At 35.0% G+C, this 22050-nt stretch overlaps 1 protein-coding gene across 11 annotated transcripts in view; it reads left to right on the top strand.

Moving 5' to 3' along the window:
* The window catches only part of Mllt10 (MLLT10 histone lysine methyltransferase DOT1L cofactor), a 168797-nt gene that overhangs the window by 119043 nt on the left and 27704 nt on the right, over nt 1–22050 (top strand). For 8 of the 11 annotated variants that reach the window (XR_007104476.1, XM_047521762.1, XM_047521761.1 and 5 more), the window contains one exon: nt 18–50. The exons of the other annotated variants lie outside the window; for them this stretch is intronic. Coding sequence is in view for 7 of the 8 variants with exons in the window: in XM_047521762.1 (XP_047377718.1) it covers nt 18–50 (33 nt within the window). In the remaining variant the exon portion in view is untranslated. The remainder of the gene's footprint in view (nt 1–17; nt 51–22050) is intronic. 11 annotated transcript variants of the gene reach the window in all.

Raw genomic sequence — 22050 nt, 5'->3', positions numbered from 1 at the left:
TTTTCCTCACCTAAAAGCTTTCTCAGAGTTGCTGAATGCAATACACAATGGTAAGTTTCATTAGACTCTTCTCTGGTGGTTGATTTATCACAAAGGTTGCCTTTTGTCAAGAATCCCAATTGAAAGCTAGCATGTTCTATAAACATGAAATCCAGTGCTGTGGTGAGTCCATTGTTTAGCACCTCAGCGAAAACTTAGTAGATTGCCTATAGGAGGATGATAGGTCAATACAGTTCATCAGCTTGGCTTTTATTGTCTCTTTGTGAAGCAGGATGATAATAATGTTGTTCTAAGTTTCTGAAAGTCTTTTTATGTATGCAAATAGTTTTCCTAGTTCTTTTGAGCTATTTCTTGCCAGTACAGTTAGTAATTAACATCTACACCAGGAATTTGCTACATCTCACCTCCATTTATTTTTTAGAATTTTGATTTTATAATGCATTGTATACTTTTATTATGTACCCTTATATTTCACTTAGTGTATAAGTGGAAGAAAGCCTTTTAAATTGTGTCTACTTTGAGTCAGGTTTTATGGTGGAGTTCCATCTTTTCCTGGGTTGGATTTTGAATTGGCATGTAAGGCAAATACTGTCACTTTTCATTTTTGTGAATTATGATGAGGATCAATCTTGTAAAAATGTGGAAGGATTTGTTTAGCTTCCCCAAGCACCTTCCATTATCCTTTGAGCTTCAGAAATACTCCTTTGAATCTAGTGTCTACCTTTGTTGATTTTATTTCTTCAAGATTGTATATGATTCCTAGAAGTTTTCCAGTACATTTTCTGTAACTTTGTGCAATATTGTATATTTTGCTAATGTAGTTTAATTTGTGGCCAGTTTGCATTGTGTTTGGGTTATATTGTCAGGTATTTACAGTATCAACAGTAAAGAAGAAACCAAAGGCAAAATGAACATCCATAGATGCTCTTTCATTACTTTGAAGGTGTGGGCAGTCAAGGTGGAAAATATGAATGTGATCACTTTGTTAATGAGTATATTTATTTATAACTTTTGCTGCCCTATATAACCTGTAACTTAGACACTTAGATAATGAATAACAAGGAGCTTCTGAACATTAGATATCTAGAGGAAAAAGGAATTGGACATATTCTTGAGAATAAGCATGTTAACATTTTTGGATAAAGAAGTATAAAAGCTGAAGAAATTTAACATCTTTTTCAGTGTGTCTATAAATTTAGACTTGTTATTTAATTGATGAAATATTAGAGACCCTGTTATACTTAGGGTAAAGGAAAATAAACATCTTTGGGAACAGTTGAATCAACTGAAATACCTCCTTTGATGCTGTCATTCATTGACAAAGTACTGGGTTGAATTAATTCAACAGGATAGTTGACAGACACTTTACTATTTCAAACACAGTCTCCTAAAATTCAAAATTTTAAAGATTTTCTGATATCATTTCTATGATATTAATTTATTTAACCTACAGAGTAACATGACAGTTTTGAGTTTTAGAAGATTGTGTTTGTGAGAGGACTATAATACCGTAGTCGGGTGTTTGTGTTTTCGGTCAAATAATACGGAGAAAAGAAATGTAATGGCCTTAAATTTTTTATTATAAAGCCAAGTATAGGATTGATAACCGTGAATGATATTTAGCTTGTGGGTGATTTCTCCTTTTTTTCCAAGTGTTAGTTTTTTTTTTTTTTTAAATGTGGTAAAATATACGTTAAACATAATTTTTTTTAAACTGATAAATAAAAATTGCATCTATTAATGTAGTAATGTGATTTTTCAGTTCCTATACATACTATGTAATGTTTAAGTTGGGTTAAATGTATCTTGCTCCCCAAATATATTATTTTTTTATGGTATAAACTTTTCAAAATCTTCTAGCTTTTTGATATGTATAATACATTATTGTTTTCCATAATCACCTCACTGTTGATAGCACAGCAGAACTTCTTGCTCCTCTCTGCCTGTAACTTAGTACTTATTGATCCTGATTTTTAAGTTAAGTAATGTTAAAATTTTTCATATTGTTGTACAGGCAATATCTAAAATCTCTATTTTGCAATGTTGAATTGATACAGCTATTAAACATGTTCTCCTTTCCCAGCTTCGGTATAATGTTGACTGTAATTGCTGAGAGTACATATCCTTGTATTTTCCTTTCCTCTACAGAGGAAGCTTTCAGTTTTTAATCATAAATACGTTGGCTGTGGGTTTTTCCTAGATGTCCTTTATTAGACTGAGGAAGTGTTATTACTCCCTCAATCTTTTTTATTTGTTTTGGGTTTATTCAGAGTTTCTGTCTCTTCATATTTATTAAAATTTGCCCATTTCATCTGTAATGCCTAATTAACTGGCATACCGTTATTCATAGCATTCTCTTATAATCCTTTTTATTTTTGGTAAGGATAGTACTAATAACCTCTTTTTATTCTGGATTTTAGTAATTTGAATCTTTTTTCCATTTCTTTTCTTGATGTGTATAGCCGAATGTTTGTCAATTTTGATGTAAGAACCAACTTGTGATTTTATTTTTTTTATTATTTCCTAATTTTATTAATCTCTGTTCTAATGTTTATTATTTCCCATTTTCTGCTACATTGGTTTAGTTTACTTTTTATAGTTTCTTAAGGTGAAAAGTTAGGTCGATGATTTGAGATCACTGTTCTTTCTAAAAGTAGGGTTTTTTTATGCCAGGTGTAGTGGTACATATACCTATAATCCCAGTGGCATGAAGGGCTGAGGCAAGAAAAGCCAGCTTTCAGCAACTTAGCGAGACCCTGTCTCAAAATAAAAAAAGGGCTGGGAATGTTGCGTAGTGGTTCACCCCTGGATTCAATCCCTCTTACCAAAAAATAAAACTAAATGGAAGTAGGTCTGTTATGATTTCTTTGCCTGTGCCTTTATTGTGTTTTCCCCTAGTGTTTTCTACTCTTTGTATTACTTATCCCATTCACATTCCATTGGAAAACATATCCTTGCTGCCCTACCCCGGCCTGAACCCAAATGTTTTACCACTGAGCTGCATCTTCAGCCCTTTCTCTTTTGAGACAGTTTAGCTATGTTGCCAAGGCTGGCCTCAAACTAGCAATCTCCTAAAGAACTGGATTACAGGTATGCTGCCATGCCTCTCTCAGAAATGTATGTACTTAACAGCTTCAACTGTCATCTGTTCTCTTTAGCTCTCCAGATCTGTACCTCCTAGACTTCCTCCTAAAACCTAGACTCATATTTCCAGAATCCTAATAATCCTTAGTTCTTATTTTCCATTCTGTTACCTTCTTTTGTGTATCTTAGCTTTGTATGGTACTCAGCCGCTGAAACCAGACATACACTAGGAAGTTAACCAAAACTCTCCCCTTTCATTTTCTTGATCATTTTTTTAAAAAAACATTTTCTTATTATTTATCAGTTTTACTTTTTCTTCCTCTTTTCATTGCCCTTGCTTGGTTAAGTCAAGCATAATTTGTGTTTAGTCAAGTATAATTTGTCATCTGAACTTTTTCAGCAACTTTAAACTTCACACCATTATCTAATCCCTTCTCTAAATGCTTGGAGAATTGATGTTCTATCTAAAATGCAAATCAGACTGGGCACTGTGGCAAATACCTCTAATCCAAGCTACTCAATGCAAGAGGCTGAGAATTCTAAGTTTGAGGCCAGCATGGGCAACCTGTCTCAAAATAAAAAGGGCTGGTGGGAATGTATCTCAAGGGTAGAGCACTTACTTAGCATGCATGAGGTCCTGGATTCAATCCCCAGTATTGGAGAAAAAAACAACAAAACAAAACAAAACAAAATACTTTAAAATGCAAACCACACCATTTCACACTGTCTTAAAGGATTTTCTGGTACTTACATAAAGTTCAGTCTTTAGCATGGCATATGAAGTTTTTCATAACCTGGCTCTTACCTGATTCTCCAGTCTCATCTCTTTATCCAACTAGCATCAGCATATATACTGATATACTATACTATTCTCTGCAAAATGTGCGGTTTAGATATTGGTTGTGTCTGCTGGTGTGGGTGGCCTTCTAGTTTTTTGTATCTAGTAAAAGTAGCATTCAAAACTGAGCACAGTGTTATCTCCTGCTAAGTTTTTCTTTTTTACTCATTTTGCTAGAATTATTTAACACTCTTTTAAAATATTTTTGTTCTAATATTTTCTCTAGTCTATCTGTATTATTCTTCCTTACAATTATTTTATGTTTCTGTGATCTATGTCTTGTTATATTTATCTTAAATTTGTGGAGTTTTAAAAATGTTTTATTAGACAGTTAAAATTATGGTTGGTTTTTCTCATTCTCTCTAGCATTTGATGTATTGTGTTTTATATAGAACTTTATAAACTTTACTACTTCACTGAAACTTGTTCTGAAAAAATAGTCATAAACATTGCATTTTAAGCAGACATCTTGATTTGATGTTTCTCAGCGAGGATCTGAGGACTTTAGTGGTAGTTGTGCTTTTGCGGGGGTGTGAAATATTCATAAATTTTTGAAATAAGTATTTTCAGGTAAGGAATTAATCAATACAAAGAAAAATATTTAAATACTTTGCTGATCTCATAATCAAATGAGACACAGTGGAATTTTAGGTGATGAGAGAAGTTTAAAGAACTTAAAAGTTAAATATTTTTAAAAATACTGAGCCAGCAAAATGGAAAGAAAGCAGATGGACTGGGAATATATAGCACAATGGTAGAGCTGTTGCCTAGAGTTCCATCTCTAGCATAACACACACCACAACAAAACAAGTTTTTTTTTTTTTTAATTAGTAAAGTTAGAGGTATATAATGTAAAATTAGGAAATTTGTTAACTTCTTTGAAGGTAGTTTGGAAAGGCAAAGTAGTCATTTAAATATATTTAAATGGGGCTGGGATTGTGGCTTAGTGGTAGAGAGCTTGCCTAGCACATGAGGCCTGGGGTTCAATCCTCAGCACCACATTAAAAATAATAATAATAATATTAAGGTGGGTCCATCTACAACAACAACAGAAATAAATAAAAAAAATATTTGAATGAAAAAACATGGGGGGTGTGAACTTTAAATAGATGTCATCAAGCAAAGTGTCTTGCATTTCACAATATTTGGTTTTGTAGTGGTACCTTAGAACTAGCCAGTTTGATCAAGAGAATACAGATTTCATGATACTAATAAACTATAATTTTAACTTATCTGTTTCACTTAGAAACATTTAAATACTTGTAATGATTATTTAATAAGTAATATGTGTATAAAGATTACAAAAAGATAAAAAATAAAGATTTTTTATTTTGTTCTTTTGGTACTGGGGGTTGAACTCAGAGCTGCTTTACCACTGAGCAACATCCCCATGGATGCTTACATAATTTACACTTGTACAATAAGTCATCATATCTCAGGATATGACATATGCTGTGTCTCTCCCCCTGCCCCCATACTGGGGATTGAACCCAGGGCCTCGTATGTATTAGATAAGCATTCTACCTCTAAGCTAAATCCAGCCCTGTAAGTTTGTTCTAATGTGCATGAATTGTGAATCATTCTGTAAGGGTTAATTAAGGGAAAATGGGATTTGGACCTTGAGCATATTAAAAGGTTGCAAAGCACACTGGTGCAAGGTTTGGAATGAAACCTGGAGAGAGTTACCTGAAAGAAACTTAAAACTTACACTTACTCTCCTGAATCACAATCTAAAATAAAGAGAAATGTGTTTATTAATGGAGGTCCTAATGTATAGGATAGAGCTATATCTTCTTAAGGAGCTAAGATGAGTTTGTGGATGACAGAACACACAATGGAGTGATATTAAGCTAGAGGCAGTGTCATGATTAAGCCTGGGTAGCAAAGAATTCAGCCAATACTATACAACCTTGCTAGTAAGTAGTATAAGACATATATGATAGATAAGACAGTAAGACTTTTCCGTTTTCCACATTACTCTATTCCTGTTGGTTCCTGGAAAATAGGCTTCAAAGACTGTTTATGTTAATATCTTACTGTGTTTATCATTTCAATTGTTGATTTAGTGACTGAGGAGAAGAATGTATTTCAATATGCATGTTAACTGCTATAAAGCAAAAGTTTTTCATTGAGCGTCAAATTAAACTGCAAGAGAGGTCTTATTCAGTGAAGAAACTAATATAAATGGAAAGGAATTATATGGGAGGTCCTTTTAAATTAATTATGTGGTAATGCATTAATAATCATATTTAGAGTGCTACTAATGACTTGAAATTTACATTTTTTTTGTTTTGTTTTTGTTTTACTTTAATCTTATTGATTCCTCTCCATCCTCATTCTGAAGTTCCTTAATACCTTTTATGGTAGTTTTTAGAAACTGGTGATTAAAGAAAAAAATCAGAAATTAAAGTATGTCTTTTCTTCAGACAGATGACAGTACTACACTAACAAAGCAGGAACTTAAATTCATAAGTATGTACCAAACCAAACATAGTTTTAAAGGTAATAATGTAAAATAATCCGAGGGTAGCTTAGAAACCTTCCAATAGAAAGCAGTGTTAGGGATCTGTAGATAGAAAAATGATGCCTAGAAAGAATTTATCCATAATCTTGATGGTAGTTGGGATGAACTGTGTTACTATGTTCTTATTATACTTGTTTGGATTTGTTATATAACTTTAAGACATAATAGATGGGTTTTAGAATTACTGAAACTGTTACTCATAAGGGTCTAGGTGCCTAGGTCTTTGATCATTAAGACTATTTTCTACATAATGTGTCAAAAGAAGGAAGAATCTGAGACCTTATTGTTTGATGTGTAGTAATTCTCTAATTCTTTAATGTGTCTCTCGAATAATTTTGGATAAGTTGAGAATGAGGATGCGTATTCTGAACTAGAGAATGGAATCTACTACTCTTATGCAACTGATGTATGCATCTTGCTCCATCGCTTTCCCTAATATTCTGTTTTCATATACAGACGACACTAATCTTGCAGGCTGTGAAAACTTGCAATATGTAACTTTCCTTTTCAAGACTTCCTGTTTTGTTTTTTAACAGAAAGGGATCTTCTTTTTTAAAAAAATATTTTTAGTTGTAGGTGGACATAATACCTTTATTTATTTATTTTTATGTGGTGATGAGGTTTGACCCTAGTGCCTCACACATGCTAGGCAAGTGCTCTACCACTGAGCAACAACTCCAGCCCATGTTATTTTGATTTAACAAGAATATGTTAAATTCTTTCTATGTGTAAAATCATTAGTTGCTTTGTGGAAATAAGGATATACCACAAATGGGTTCTGTCTTTAGGAAATCTACAATCTAAAAGGGAGAACCAAGCACATATCTGTATTCCTGGTGGCTTTGGATGCTGATACAAAAGAATTACAAGTTCAAGGCCAGGCCCAGCAATTTAGCAAGGCTCAAAGCACCTTAGTGAGACCCTGTCTTAAAAATAAAAAAGACTGGAGATGTGGCTCAGTGTTAAAGTGCGCCTGGGTTATATCCCCATACCAAAAATAATTTTTTTACAAAAGGAAGATAAATATGTTTATTAGTAGCAATTTCAAGGGCTGTAGTTAAAGCATCTTTAATGATCTCTATATAGAACAAAAGAAGTTCAGAGTGAGGGAACATTACTTTCTACTGAAGGAATGAGATATTTAAAGAATTTTAACATTTGCTAGACTCAGTGGCACACCTATAGTCCCAGCAACTAGGCTCGGGAGGCTTTGGCAGGAGGATTGAAAGTTCAAGACCAGCCCCAGCAACTTAGGGAGAACCTGTTTCAAAACAAAAAAAAAAAGGACTGGGCTAGAAATGTGATCATGTGCCCCAGGGTTCAATCCATGGCACCAGAGTTTCTCTCAGAAAAGAAAGAAAGAAAAGAAACATTTAACTTGTAGATAGGGACGACCACTGGATTTCCCAATCTCAGGTGTATAATTAATATAAGCCAGTGGCATAGACCTAAGAATACACAGGCTATAAAGTGTCAGTATAATTATATTTGATTTGAAATATTTGAGAAATAACCACCTTGGCTTTTAGGTCAAAAAGTTAGAAGTATTTGTGTTTGAGTTGATAAAAAAAGATAATAAAGCCTATTCTTTGTGGTTCATTGGTTGCTGAGACTGGCCTTGAATTTGTAATCCTCTTGCCTCAGCCCCCTGAGTCCCTGGGATTACAGGTGTGTGCAGCCATGCCCCATTTTAGAAAATAAACCAGTTTAATAAACATAATAAAAAATACAAAAAGAATAGTAATTTGAAACAAAGTAGAAACCTTAGTATTAAAAACGTCAGCATTGGAAGTAGAGAACACAATAAATGAGATAAGTAACTATGAATATAGATAACCAAGGAACAAAATAATCAAGGGACAAATTAGATAAAGGAACTCTTAGAAAGAAAAAAAAGGACCAAGACTGTGCGCATGTGTATGTAAAATAAGGGCTATGTAATAATCTAGGAAGACAAAAGTAGAATCCAGATAATAGACACCATAGAAGGGGAAAAAATAAAAGTGGATAGGAGGAAATAATTCAATGAAATAGTGTAGGTAAAGTTAAAAAAGGAAGTCTTAGATTGAAATGGCCCATATAGTACCAATGACATTGAAGGAAAGAGTATTTTAAAATTTAATTTGATTTAATTATTTTGGTACTGGGGATTGAATACAGGGGTGCTTAACCACTGAGCCACATCCCTGGCCCTTTTTATTTTTTTATACTTTAAGACAGGATCTCACCAAGTTGCTTCAGGCTTCACTAACTTGCTGAGGCTGGCTTTGAACTTGTGATCCTCCTGCCTCAGTCTCTTGAATCACTAGGATTTTAGTTGTGTACCACTGCATCCACCAAAAAATTTTAGAAGTATTAAAGATGGAGAATTCTAAAACAATGAACTACTAGTTTTGAAATTTCCCTTGGGGAGAAAGATTTAAAAGAACAATAGACCAAAAAATGACTTTTGTCACGAGGAAATGTTCATAATATGAAAAGGCTAGACTCATAAAAGTATTTATCCTAGTAAAGAATTGAAAGTGCTAGGATTGCAAAAAGTACACTCATTTTTTTTGTAGCATCTCCTGGATTTGATAATCAAGTGATATTTAGGAAGTTTGTTGGTTGACTTCTTGACTTTTGGGCCTGTGGCAAGGCAGCATATCACAGCAGGAGTATGGAGCAGAGAGGCAAAGAGAAAAGAGGAAGAACTGGGGCCCCATTTTCCCCTTTAGGGCATTCCCCCATGACACAAAGTTTGACCTCTTCAAAGTTTTAACCTTCCAGTAGTACCTCCCTGGGGAGCAAATCTCTAATACTTGGACCTTTGGGGGACATTTAAGATGCAAACTATTAGGAAGGAGGAGAAGAGGGGATATAGGGAAATGAAGTAGACCAATTTATGCTATGTGCAAGTACAAATATACCACAGTGAAGCCTACTGTTAGGTATAATTGTGATTCACCCAATGAAAAGAAAGGGAAAAAAAAAGATCCAAATTATAGCAGGCACCAAACTCAGAACACCAAATTGTATTATGCATAAAACAATGTATACACAACAGTGGACTCAACTTCTTCCATGATTCTTATATTTATGGTGCTCAGATTCTCATTGGAAGGTTCAGAAATATAAATGAATAATTGCAGAATAAAGTGGTTATGTTAAAATTAAAATTTCCAGAGAACATTGTTTTTCTTGTCTTGATTTCCTAAAATTGAAGGGGTGGTCATTGCTTGTATGTTTTTATTTAAAACGTGGAAAATATTCATAAAAAATAGCAAATTGTTTTAATAATTACAGTATCTGTGAGAAAGATGGTGGAATGATAGAATAAGACAGACATCATTACCCTATACATATGTGATTGAATGGTGTGACTAAATCACGTACAACTAGAGAAATGAAAAGTTGTACTCCATTTGTGTACAATGAATTCTCATGCATTCTGTCATGTATAACTACATAGAACAAGTAAAAAAATCATACTATCTAATAAAATTGTTTTTCATTTTAATTGGCACTTTACCCCCTTCCTAAATGTTCTTTTTACTTCCCTTAGGCAACCGCAAAAAGGAATTATTACATAATAGCATTTCTTTTTTTTTGTTGTTGTTTTTTGTTTTTTGTTTTTTTTTTTTTTTTTTAGCATTTCTTGATGTTTCACATTTTTATTTATGATTGTTGTTCATCCCAGTGTGTCTCATCTCTTAATTCAAGTACTCTTTCATTAATGTGACTACCCATACTTTTATATTGTGTTTGAAAAGAAAAATCACACCATGTAGTACAAATCCATGTCATTATAGATTCATGATAACCTCAACTGACATTTAAGTTATTTTGTTACATTAATATTCTTCTCCAGTAAACTTTTACTTTTTGCCATCACTAATGTATTTTTAACTCCATACACCTTTCCTTCCTCATTCCTAATACATTAGGTGTCTTTTTCTCCTACTCCCAGAAAATTTCATCTTATAACCCAGTTCTGCAGATGAGCTTGATATTGTTGTCCCTTTACGTTCACCCAGTTATGCTTATAGTGAAAGACTAGTTGTTAAGTGTGCTTTAGATTTCATCTTTTTCTCATGCTCTCTTGTTTTTTCCCATCTTCATCTAATTATACTTCACTCTTTCCTCTTGAAAACAACAGCACCCAAAGAAATGATGACCAATAAGCAAGCAAACAAAAAACCCAACCCCAGATTCTTTTAATCCTGCATTCCTTTTTGTCTGCCTTCAAACTTGTGCCACTGATCATTTATTTGAGATCCCTTCTTTGTTTTTGTGTCATATCTGTGCACGACTTTTCTTCTTGGGACTACTTGTGCTTCCTGATTGAGAAAATTTATTTCTTTCTTCAATTCTGGTCATAATCTTTGCCATTATACTTACTAATTACTTTGTCTCATTTTTTTTCAGTGTGTGTTATGGAATTAAAAAAATTTTTTTTAGATGTTAATAGACCTTTTTATTTTTATTCATTTATTTATATGTGGTGAGGAGAATCCAACCTAGTGCCTAACACATGCTAGGCAAGCGCTCTACCAATGAGCCACAACTCCAGTACCCATATGGAATTTTTATTAGACATATTTGGAGTTCATTTCTGCCCTTCATGTCCCTTAAGTGCTCACTTATATTTTCCATTTCTCTTCTGTCTGTTCTGTATCTGGATTATTTTCTGTTTTTAATTAATTTGGTTATCAAGTCTTCAGCTCTGCTTCCCACCACCCCCCACCTCCAGTTCTGGGAAATGAACTCAGGTGTGCTCTACCAGTGAGATATATCCCCAGTCCTTTTTATTTTGAGACAAGATACTGCCAAGTTGTGCAGACTGACCTTGACCTCTTGATCCACTTTGCCTCATCTTTCTGAGGTGTTGGGATTATAGGCATGTGCCCTGATTTTAACTCTGTTTAATTAATTGTTTCATCTGACTATTGAGAAAAGAATTTGAGGTTTTTTTTGTTGTTGTTGTTGGGTTTTTTTTTTTCAATTTTAGAAATTCTTTATGGTCCCCTTTAAAATGGACCTCATTTGATTTTCTTTTCTTTTTTTTAAGTATGTAGTTCTTTTCCCACATCTAAAAATATTTTTATTTTGAAACAATCTCAAACATATAAATATTGCAAGTATGAATGAGACAACTACCATTTAGTCTTTTTGATTATTATCTCTATTTTTGAAGATGACAAATTAAATTTTGGATTTTTTCATTATTAGACTCAGCTTTTTTAAAAAAATTCAGGTTATGTTTTTGAAGGGGGGATTATCATAGAAATGATCTTTTCATTGCATATTAACAATGTACACAATCAGGTTTTTCCAGTGTAAAGATTCTCTTTTTTTCCCTTATAAGTAGTAATTATTTTGCGGAATAAACTGTGGCACTGTGTAAAATCCCATTGCTTATCTTTCAGTTTATATCAAATTGGACTTATGGATTAGCATGTTTATAATCTAACCCTCATGATTTATTGTGAAACGAAATTGTTCACAGTTTTGCCAGTGGGAGCCACTGCCAACTACTTCCATGTCCTTTTGACACATTTCTGTTACTCTTTGAATGATTCTTTACTTTCTGGCATGCAAATATATTAGTTTACTCTTGCTGCCTTTAAAAAAATTACCACAAATTTAGCAACTTAAGAGCACATATATTTATTAGCTTTCATTTATTTTATTAGAATGGGTTGAACTGGCTGATTTTTCTGTTTTGAGTTTCACATGACTGAAATCAAGGTGTAGGCCAACTGCTTTTAATCAGGAGGGTCCAGAAAGAAGCCATTTCCAAGTTCATTCTAGTTCTTGGCAGATTCCTGTTTCTTTCCTGTTAGTTGTAGGACTAAGGTTTTTATTTTCTTACTGACTTTTAGCAAGAGGGCTACCCTCAATTTGTAAAATTTCTAAAAGTCTTTCTAAAAGACTTTATGCTCGTTTCTAAATTTTAGAGCTAGTGAAGGCCAGTCAGATTCTTCTCATACAGTCTTTCTGCTGCATTTCTCTTCTGCCATATTTTCCAGTGACTCTTCTACTTTCCTTTTTGGTTTTTAAAGGCTCACATAATTACATTGGGTTCTATTTTAAGGTCAGCTGGCCAGTTATCTTAGTTCAATCTGCAAGGTCCCTTCCGTCAATACCTAATGTTTGATTAAATAACCAGGGAATGGGAATTTTGCAGGGGAAGTCTTTAGAATTCTCCCTACCACAGCAAGATATTCCAGGTTCCTTTCTCATTTTCATTCCTCATTTTAGGTTCTTAATCATTTAAAATTTTTACCACTTGATTTTTATTTGCCGTCTCTATTTTCTAAGGTTCTTAGAGGGTGGTGTATTTGTGTCTGCTTATTTTTCATCTTGGGGATTGTTTTGTGTTTTCTAATTTAGGATCATGAATTCACTTTTTTTTTTTTTGGTACTGGGGATTGAACTCAGGGGCACTCAACCACTGAACCACATCCCCAGCCGTATTTCGTATCTTATTTAGAGACAGGATCTCACTGAGTTCTTAGCGCCTCCCCATTGCTGAGACTGGCTTTGAACTTGAAATCCTGCCTCAGCCTCCCAAGCCACTGGAATTATAGGTGTGCGCCGCCACGCCTGGGGTGAATTCACTTTTTAGTGTGATTGAGCATACATCCTTTCATAGAGGTGTTGTGCTTGCTTTCCTACCTGATCCTTTCTCACATTCATTTCATACAGTGTTTACTAAACCAGGCACATCCTCTCAATTCAAACCCTGTGCCTGAGGGTAGATTTTCACCAAAGTATCCAAAGTATAGACCAAATTTGACAGGCTTCCTTATAGTCTCCCTAAGCTAAGGTTTTTGGTGTGGGTTTTTGTTTTGTTTTGGGGTGTGTGTATATGTGTGCACTCGCTCACGTGCACATGTAATGGAAGGGTACTTCCATTGAAAGTTTAGCCCTTTGAAAGTCTCAGCTATATAAATAGGGTCTCATCAGTTTCAGTCTTCCATCCATTAGATGAAGGTCTCATCTCTTTTTCCTTGTGGGCACTGAAACCAAAGCTCATATTTTACTGAGACAGAATGATTCCTGTAGGGCAGCCAGTAGACTTTAAGTTTCCTTTTCCTTTTTAACCTCTGAGGGTTTCTTTTCCTTTCTTGTGGGATCAGGTATTTATTTTTAGGTAACTTTAATTAGGGTTTTTAGGTTCTCTAGTTTGCCTATTGCCAGATACAGAAATTCTCCCATTGATAACTGATTTCTGCAACACAATGACTGGGTATGTATCTCAGTGGTAGGAGTATGCTTGGGTTTAATTCCCAGTGTTGCAAAATAAAACAAAATCTCTTCATTCTATTAGGGTGAAATTAAGAAGCCCTTTATGGCCAGGTGTGATGGTGTATGGAACACTGAGACAGGAGGATCACAAGTTCAGGACAGCCTCAGTGACTTAGTGAGATCTTATCTCAAAATAAAAAGGTCTGGGGATGTAGCTCAGTGGTAAGGTACCTCTGGGTTTAATCCCCACTACAGTTTTAGAGAGAGAGAGAGAGAGAGAGAGAGAGAGAGAGAGAGAGATATCATGTGACTAGTAAGGCTCTACCCAAGGCTTGGCCCCAAACTCTTTATCTTTGAGCACTGTGTTTCTTTGCTTAATGTACCATACTGGCTCTGTCAGTTAGGATTCATGGTGTATAAGCCACTGATGTGAATCCTGTCCAATTTAAGCAAAAGATTTATTGGATATATACCGTTATTTTAGAGAATAAAGTAAAATCCTCATCTCCTTGTTCCATACCTCTGGAAGGAAAGAAATAAGTCCCTTAATTTAACTATTTCAGTGGTTAAATAAACAAGAATTAATCAGTAGGCTCCTAATTTCATTACCATAATATTACTAACTTGGGTCTGACCATTTTCTGCCCTTTTGAATTTAGGACTTAAATTTGCATGGGACAATTGGATTGCCTCCATTTGGGTCCCACATTCATCCTGGGCCAGTAATATAGTGTGAAATGGTGGGAGGGGTATTTCCTGTGTAGAAAACTAGGATGGTATTTGGAAAAGAAATGGGGAAGAATTGGGGGTAGTAAAAATAACAGAAATTATCTCTAAGGACTTTTAGTTTATTTGGCACTTCATAAAGACTGTACTGCTTATCTCAAGGTATCTCTTATTCAGTCATAGCACATTACACTTTTTCCTCATAATACAACTATTTGTATAATTATTTGTTTAATGTCTATCTCACCTTACTTTAAGCATTATGAATACAAAGATGGTATCTGTTTTCTTTTTCATAGTATCTTCAGCATTTATTATTGCATCTGGGCATAAGGGCAACATTTGTTTTTGGTACTGGGGATTGAACTGAGTGGTACTTTACCACTGAGCTATAGCCTCAGTCCTTTTTAAATATTTTTAAAATTTTGGCTGGGCATGGTGGGAGGCTAAGGCAGGGGGATCACAAGTTCAAAGGCAGCCTCAGCAACCTAGCAAGGTGCTAAGCAACTCACTGGGACCTTGCCTCTAAATAAAATAGGGCTGGGATGTGACTCAGTGGCTGAGTACCCCTGAGTTCATTCCCTAGTAAACACCTCCCTCCCAAATAAATAAATAAAATACTTTAAAATTTTTGAGACTGTCTTATGTTGCTGAGACTGGCAATAGATCTGTGATCCTCCTGCCTCAACCTTCCCAGTCACTAGGATTACAAGCATGCATCACTATGTGCAACCGTAAAACAAAGGTAACTGCAATGTCCTATTGAGTTGGTCAATAAAATGATGTTAAAATGGATAATAAAATAGGAAAATATATATAGTAGTCATCCCTTATCTATGCTTTCACTTTCTGTGTTTTTTATCACTGTTGTGAGTAGCGTGATAAAATCTCACACCCTCTCACTCTGCCCGACCCAGAATAATAATTGTCCCTTTGTCCAGCTTGTCAGTGCTGTGTATACTACACCTGTGAGTCACTTAGTAACTCCATTGGTTGTCAGATTAACTTTTATGTTATTGCAGTGTTGTGTTCAGATAATACTTACTTTATTTAGTAATGGACCCAAAGCACCAAGAGTAGTGATGCAAGGGAGGCAACCAGGGCATAAAGCATGGAAGAACATTTTAAATTCAGTACTGTGTACTAACTTTTATAGTTAATGTCAAAAGAAGCAATATATAATAAGTAAAATATTTAATGTTTGCCTAAGTAGATTTACTAACACTGTATTCATGAAGATGCCAAGAGTCTGAAGAAACAAAGCTCTAACATAATTTTGTTTTACCTTTTCTGAGTTTGAATGCCTAAGTTGTTTGGACATATATTCCACAATTTAGAAAGGGAGAGACAAAGATAAAAAAATATTGTGTTTATTTATTAAGTGCCAAAGGGAAGAGCTATTAAGGCAATATTATTAGGTATTATTTCTCCTTTATGTTTAATAATATGGTTATTACTTATCAAATGCTTACTGTGTGGAAGATACATGCTTATTTTAATGTGTAATACTAACAAGTAAATGTAATGTATATGTACATATTACATATTAATATATGCAAAGCTAATTATTGTACCAACACTGTGAAATCATAAGTACCATCCCCACTTTGTTAACTATTTTTTAAGATGATCCTGTTCATTTACTCTGGTTCTTTTGCTGAATAAGCAACTCAATATGGTACTGATTTGATCTAGGCAGATCAAAACTGGGAAGCAGAAACTCAGGTTAGTGAATATTAATATTTCTCTCACTAGGCAGATATTTTTCTGTCTTAGACATCAGTTTATCAGTTTGTGTAATTGCATTGTGTAATTGCATTGGACATACTCATTAACACTGGTTTAAACAATATTCTCTTAGCTTCTGCCCTTACTATCCTATTCTTGTTTTTTTTTTTTAAACAAGAGACATTGTGATGCTTTGTTTTATGTATGTGTTAGTGGATTTTATGCTGCAAATTGCTACCCATTAATGGATAATGTAATAATTTGTAATAGGCCAGGATTCACATTTTTAAAATTTATTTTTTGATGCTGGGAATTGAACCCAGGTCCTCATTCATGCTAGGCACTCTGCTACTGAGCTATATCCCCCCACCACCTTAATTTTTTCATTTGAATTTGGGACAGGGTCTTGCTAAGTTGCTGAAACTGGCCTTGAACTTGGAATCCTCTTGTCTCAGCTTCCCTAGTAGTAGCTAGGATTACAGGAATGTACCACAGTCCTGGGCCATCCTTACTCTAAAGATCATTATCTGTCTCTTTCCAAATTTTATGAGCATTTTTGATCTGTATTTTGACTGGACTTCTCAGAAGCGTTTGATACAATTGATAGCCTCCCTTTGTTTAGGCTTTGCTTGGCTTCAGTGATACCACAGTCGTGCTTTTCTCCTTGTCTCACAGATCTTGTCTTTACAAATTCTTCCTCCACAAACTGTCCTTAAAGTATTGGAAGTCCTCAAGACTTTGTCCTAGGCTGACTTTTTGGGGGTAGGGTACAGTCTTCTGTGTCACTAAGACTGGTCTTGAACTTGTGAACTCAAGTGATCCTCTTGGGTTGGCCACCCAAATAACTGGGATTAGAGTGTGTGCCACCAGCTAGACTGACTGTTAACAATACTTTCATAAATTACACTTTTAATCGGTAGGCAGAAAGCTGCCATTAATTCATTAATATTCTTCTGAATTCTACCTACCAAATGTAATTTATCATTAAGTTTAGAAAATTCTAATTTCTGGATGTACTTCAGATCCTCTGTATTAGTCCAGAGGGGCATAATTTTTCATCTAATTTATGAAATAATCTTCTAAAAGCTGTTTCTTTTCCACTAGTTCCCCTTTTCAATCCAGTTGCTGCATAGCAGTCAGAGGGATTATCTTTTTAAATAGTTAAGTTATGCTACTTACCTTTGGTATCTTCCTATTGATCGTAGCATAAATTTTTAACATCTTTACATGGCTTACCAGGTTTTGTGAGATCTGCTTCTTAACCCCGTCCAAGCTTTCCTTCCACCACTCTCCACTGTGATTTAGCTGTGATACCTACTTTTTCATCACTGAACATTTCAGGGTCTTTTGAACAGCTTTGTTTGTTTGCCTTACTTTGTGTGATTACTCTTCCAACTTGTAGATCCTAGCTTATGCAGTGTATCGTTTCAGACAGGTCTTTGTTGATTACTAATTTTTCACTCTCATACTACCTTTTTCTCTTTCATCATAGTATGTGTTGGCATTTATATTCATATATTTGTTTTAATGACCACCTTCCTGTTAAATTGCAAATTCCTGTGGAGCTTATCTTGTCTGTCTTGTTCCCTACTTTATTCCCTGCTCCTCCCACATTGCCTGCTTCCTAGTAGCTTCTCAGTATTGTTTGCTAGACAGATGGAGGGATAGAGGATGGATGGTTAGATAAATGAATATGAATCAGTCTGTCATTGCCATCCTCTATATCATTCTGTATCTTTGTTTTTATTTCTCTATCCTGAACAGATACCTTCCAGAGTATTTTCCTAGAGCTTGAGCATTTTTAAGAGTCTGTTCTGTTTAACTGAATGAATATCACCTTGATTTGGTTAAGATAGAATATGACTTGTAAAAGATGGAAACAGAATGAAGTAAACAGAAAGCACGTACAGAACAATTTAATAAGGATTATTTGCCTTGTGAAGAAAAATCTAGAGGTCTTAGTTCATTGTTCATACCCATCATGTCTAAAGTTTGAGGGAGTTGAGAATAATCAGCAATCCTTCTTTTCCAAAAAAGGATTTTAGAATTTTAAGCTCTTCTGCCCTGAAAGAAAAGGAATTTTTTGATATGCTGTATTTTATAGTAGAAACCTGAGTGTGAAGTGTAGTTTCAGAGTGTCATCATTGGATTGTCCATTTGGCTGTGTAATTTCCCATTTAGTCACACATTAGTGCAATATCAAAACAGAATTAAAGTTTCAATATTGAAAGTCTTCAGTTACCACAGTTCTGTTTCTGAATTTTATACTTAAAAGATACATTACTGCATGTGGTGAATAGTCATCGCTGCTTTCAAAGTATAGTAGGGACATTAGAGGAATTGACAATTATAAGACTGCACTTGTTTGACTTTTAATTAAAATTTAAAATACTAACTAGCTATAGCTACCATTTGTTGAAACTTACTGTGGGGTAGGCATTGCTAGATAGATATTCTCAAAGTCAGGTAGCTTTTATTTTTTGTTATATAAATAACAGTAATATGGAGGCTCAGAAAAGATAAATGATTTAAGATCATATAGTTGGGAAAGTCTGTATTTGAATCCAGTTTTGTCTCGGCCCAAAGCTTGTTCTATTTTGATATCAGCATGCTGTTTACAGCTAACTTTTGTGTTTTAGTTTTAAAAGTTGGAGAATCCACGTCTGCTGACTGGGCACTGTGGCACATGCCTGTAATTCCAGGGGCTCAGGATGTTGAGGCAGGAGGATCACAAGTTGAAAACCAGTCTCAGCAACTTAGAAAGGCCCTAAGCAACTCGGGGAGACCCTATCTGTAAATAAAGAATAAAAAGGGGCAGGGGATGTTGCTTAGTGTTTAAGTGACCCTGGGTTCAAACCCTGGCACCAAAGAAACAAAACCCAAAACACTTTACTGTGATATATAGATAAAAAGAACAAATAACAAAATTTTTAAAAATCTGAAGGAAAAAAAGTTGGAGAATTCATGTACAGTAGACCTTTCAGCCAGGTGTGGTACAGACTTGTAATCACAGAGACTCTGGAGGCTTAGGTCTCAGTGAAAAATAAAAAGGGCTGGAGATGTAGTTCAGTGGTAGAGTACCCCTGGGTTTCACCCCAGTAACACAGAAAGGTAACCTTTTCACCATCAAAATAATAAGCTAAACAGCATTTTATCTTTCAGACACTTAAATTTCCAGTAGTTCTGTAGCTGTCCACCTGAATCTTTCTCTGAACTTAAATAGTCCTTTATTTCCTGTTTACTTTTAGGGTACCCACTAGCATTTCTCTCCTGTATCTTAGTAGCTTCTGAACAGTGATTACCTCTGCTGTGAGATTCTTTAAAGTTCTTTGAAGGCAGAATTTTTTTTTTCCTTGCTGTCTTTAGTACCTTTTTTTTTTTTTTAAATAAATAAATAAAACCAATAAATACTGAACCAAATGTGAGTAATCAACTTTTGAAAGTACATATCTTTTTCTTGGGTATGTGCCTGTCCTTTGCAGTATAAAATTTATAAATACTCACTTCATTGATGTGCTTTTTCCCTTCATTGTTTGTTTTTATTTTTATTTTTGGTCCTAGGTATTGAACCCAGGGATTCTTTGCCACTGAGCCACATTCCCAGTCCTTCTTATTTACTTATTTTTTGAGACAGGGTCTCAAAATAAGTTGCTTAGGCTGGCCTCCAACTTGCAATTCTGTCTCAGCCTCTCTAGTCACTAAGATTATAGGAGTGCTCCACTACACTGGACTTGCAGTCTCTTCTGTCTTGCACATCCAGATTTCTTAAGAGTTCTTTTACCAAGATTTATTGCCACATTTAGTGACTTCTTTTTCTGGCCTTAAATCCCAGTGGTTTTGATCGACCTTTTCCTTTGACTGTTTTTTAGTGGTTTCTAAGATGTCAGTTTTCTAAGTTTGTCCTTTGTGGTTTTGTTTTTCTTTGTCTTCTCTTTAAATGGTAATCCCTAAGGTCCTATCTTTGGTCCTCTTCTCTTAATCATGCCAAGAACTTTTCCTGGTTGATGTCATTTTTGTTGCTTGGCCTTTGACCATTGTCCATAGTAGGAGTGGTAAACTAAACCACAGAAACCAGGTGGTGGTATACATGGGTGAAAAGGTGAGTGACACAGTAAGGGATAATGGGAACTCTGGCAGATTAAAGTATCTAGGTCTTGTCCGAAGCTCCAGCCAGATCACTGACAGTGCTTCTCTCTTTCAAGGAAAATTAGAAATCTAGACTTTTAATTTGGAATTTCTGCATTTCTACATATGAGCAGGTAGTTAAATTTTTCAGCCATAGTGAAGACCAACAGAAAGTCTTTTTGAGTTTGTAAGTTTACCTCAACTTACTATCCCTCTGTGTGTGTCTAGACCTGATTTTTCTGCTAAGCCTCAGGTTCATCCCATTGTATTCTAGTGTATATAGGAGTCCTGTGTCCCGCAGGTGTCTTAAAGAACATGATTGCCTTGAACCTCAAAGATGTATTCGGAGGGCTGGGGTTGTGGCTCAGTGATAAAGTGCTTGCCTCACATGTGTGAGGCACGGGTTCAGTCCTCAGCACCACATAAAAATAAATAAAATAAAGGTATTGTGTCCATCTACAACTAAAAATATTTTTTAAAAAAGATGTATTAGGAAATGGTTTCATTTCCTAATGATACTTATTAGGTCACCAAGGAAGTAACTTTATTTCTTTAAACTTCTGTTTGCTCATGTAAAATGGGAGCAATATTTATCTCCTTGAGCTAGCCATTTTTATTTTTATTTTGAGACAGGGTCAAAGTTGCCCAGGCTGGCCTCAAACTTGAGATGCTCCTGCCTCAGCCTCCTGAATAGCTAGGATTACAGGTGTGTGCCACCATGCCTGGCAGTTTTATGTTCAAAGTAAACTGAACTGTCAATATAATTTAGTAACTATTATTGTCTTCTAGGGCTACAGTTTCTAAAAGCAATTTTTTTTTGGCGGGGGGAGACTGAAGCCCACTAAGATCCTTCTTTTCTGTTTTCTAAGTGCCAACTTCTCTTGATTTTTCCCTTCCTCCTTCCCTCTCTCTGTGAGCCCATGTTTATAGCAAGATTTCTCAACCTCCAAACTCTCTGACACTCTGGGCCAGATCATTCTTTGTTGTGGGACTATCCTGTGCAGCATTCTTAGTCTCTATCCACTGGATACCAGTAACATTTCACAGTTTTGACAACCAAAAATGTTTCCAGACATTGTCATATGCCCCCATGGGGCACAATCACTCCAGTTGAGAAACTACTCTTGTATAGATGTTCTTGTCTCTTCTTTTATCCTCAAAGAGCCTTGCCTTCTCGTTTTTTGTTATTAACATAAATGGGCAACTTTGCCCATTTAAATAAAACCAAAACACTTGCTTTCCCCCAGTAACTACTTATTTGATCTTAATTTGGGCTCATTTTTTCTTCTTATTCTCTTTTTTTCTAGAATGAATGACCTTCATGTCTTTATTTCTGCTTTTCTTTCTGGCTTTGACCCCCATGGAACAACTGAAAATGGTTTCACTAAGTCTCTTATCATGTTTTATCTCCAGAAGTGAATGTTACCACTTCTTAACCATCCAAGTCCCCATCATGCCTTCACCCCACCCCTATGCACACACCCATACAGTGAACCATAAGATCCGTTCTGTCTCCTGATTGTTTCTTACATCCATCTCTATTCTTCAAGTCATCAGGCCTCATCAGTCTTTGTTGGTCTCTGAATTTCAAGTTAAGTTCCATTCTCCTTTTTTTTTTCTACATTATAGCTTTCTAGAACAAGTTCTGTTCCCATTTCAGACTTTCTCAATCATCATTTCTGGGGTCTGAGCATATGCATTTTGAAAGACTTACCAAGTGATTTTTATACAACTATTGATTGCTTTATTTTCCTGTTTCAGAAACCTTTCATGCTCTTAAGAACCTCCTACA

Source organism: Sciurus carolinensis, chromosome 12, assembly GCF_902686445.1.
Source record: "Sciurus carolinensis chromosome 12, mSciCar1.2, whole genome shotgun sequence".
In the NCBI taxonomy this organism is placed as follows: Eukaryota; Metazoa; Chordata; class Mammalia; order Rodentia; family Sciuridae; genus Sciurus; species Sciurus carolinensis.
This window is presented reverse-complemented; position numbering and strand designations above follow the sequence as displayed.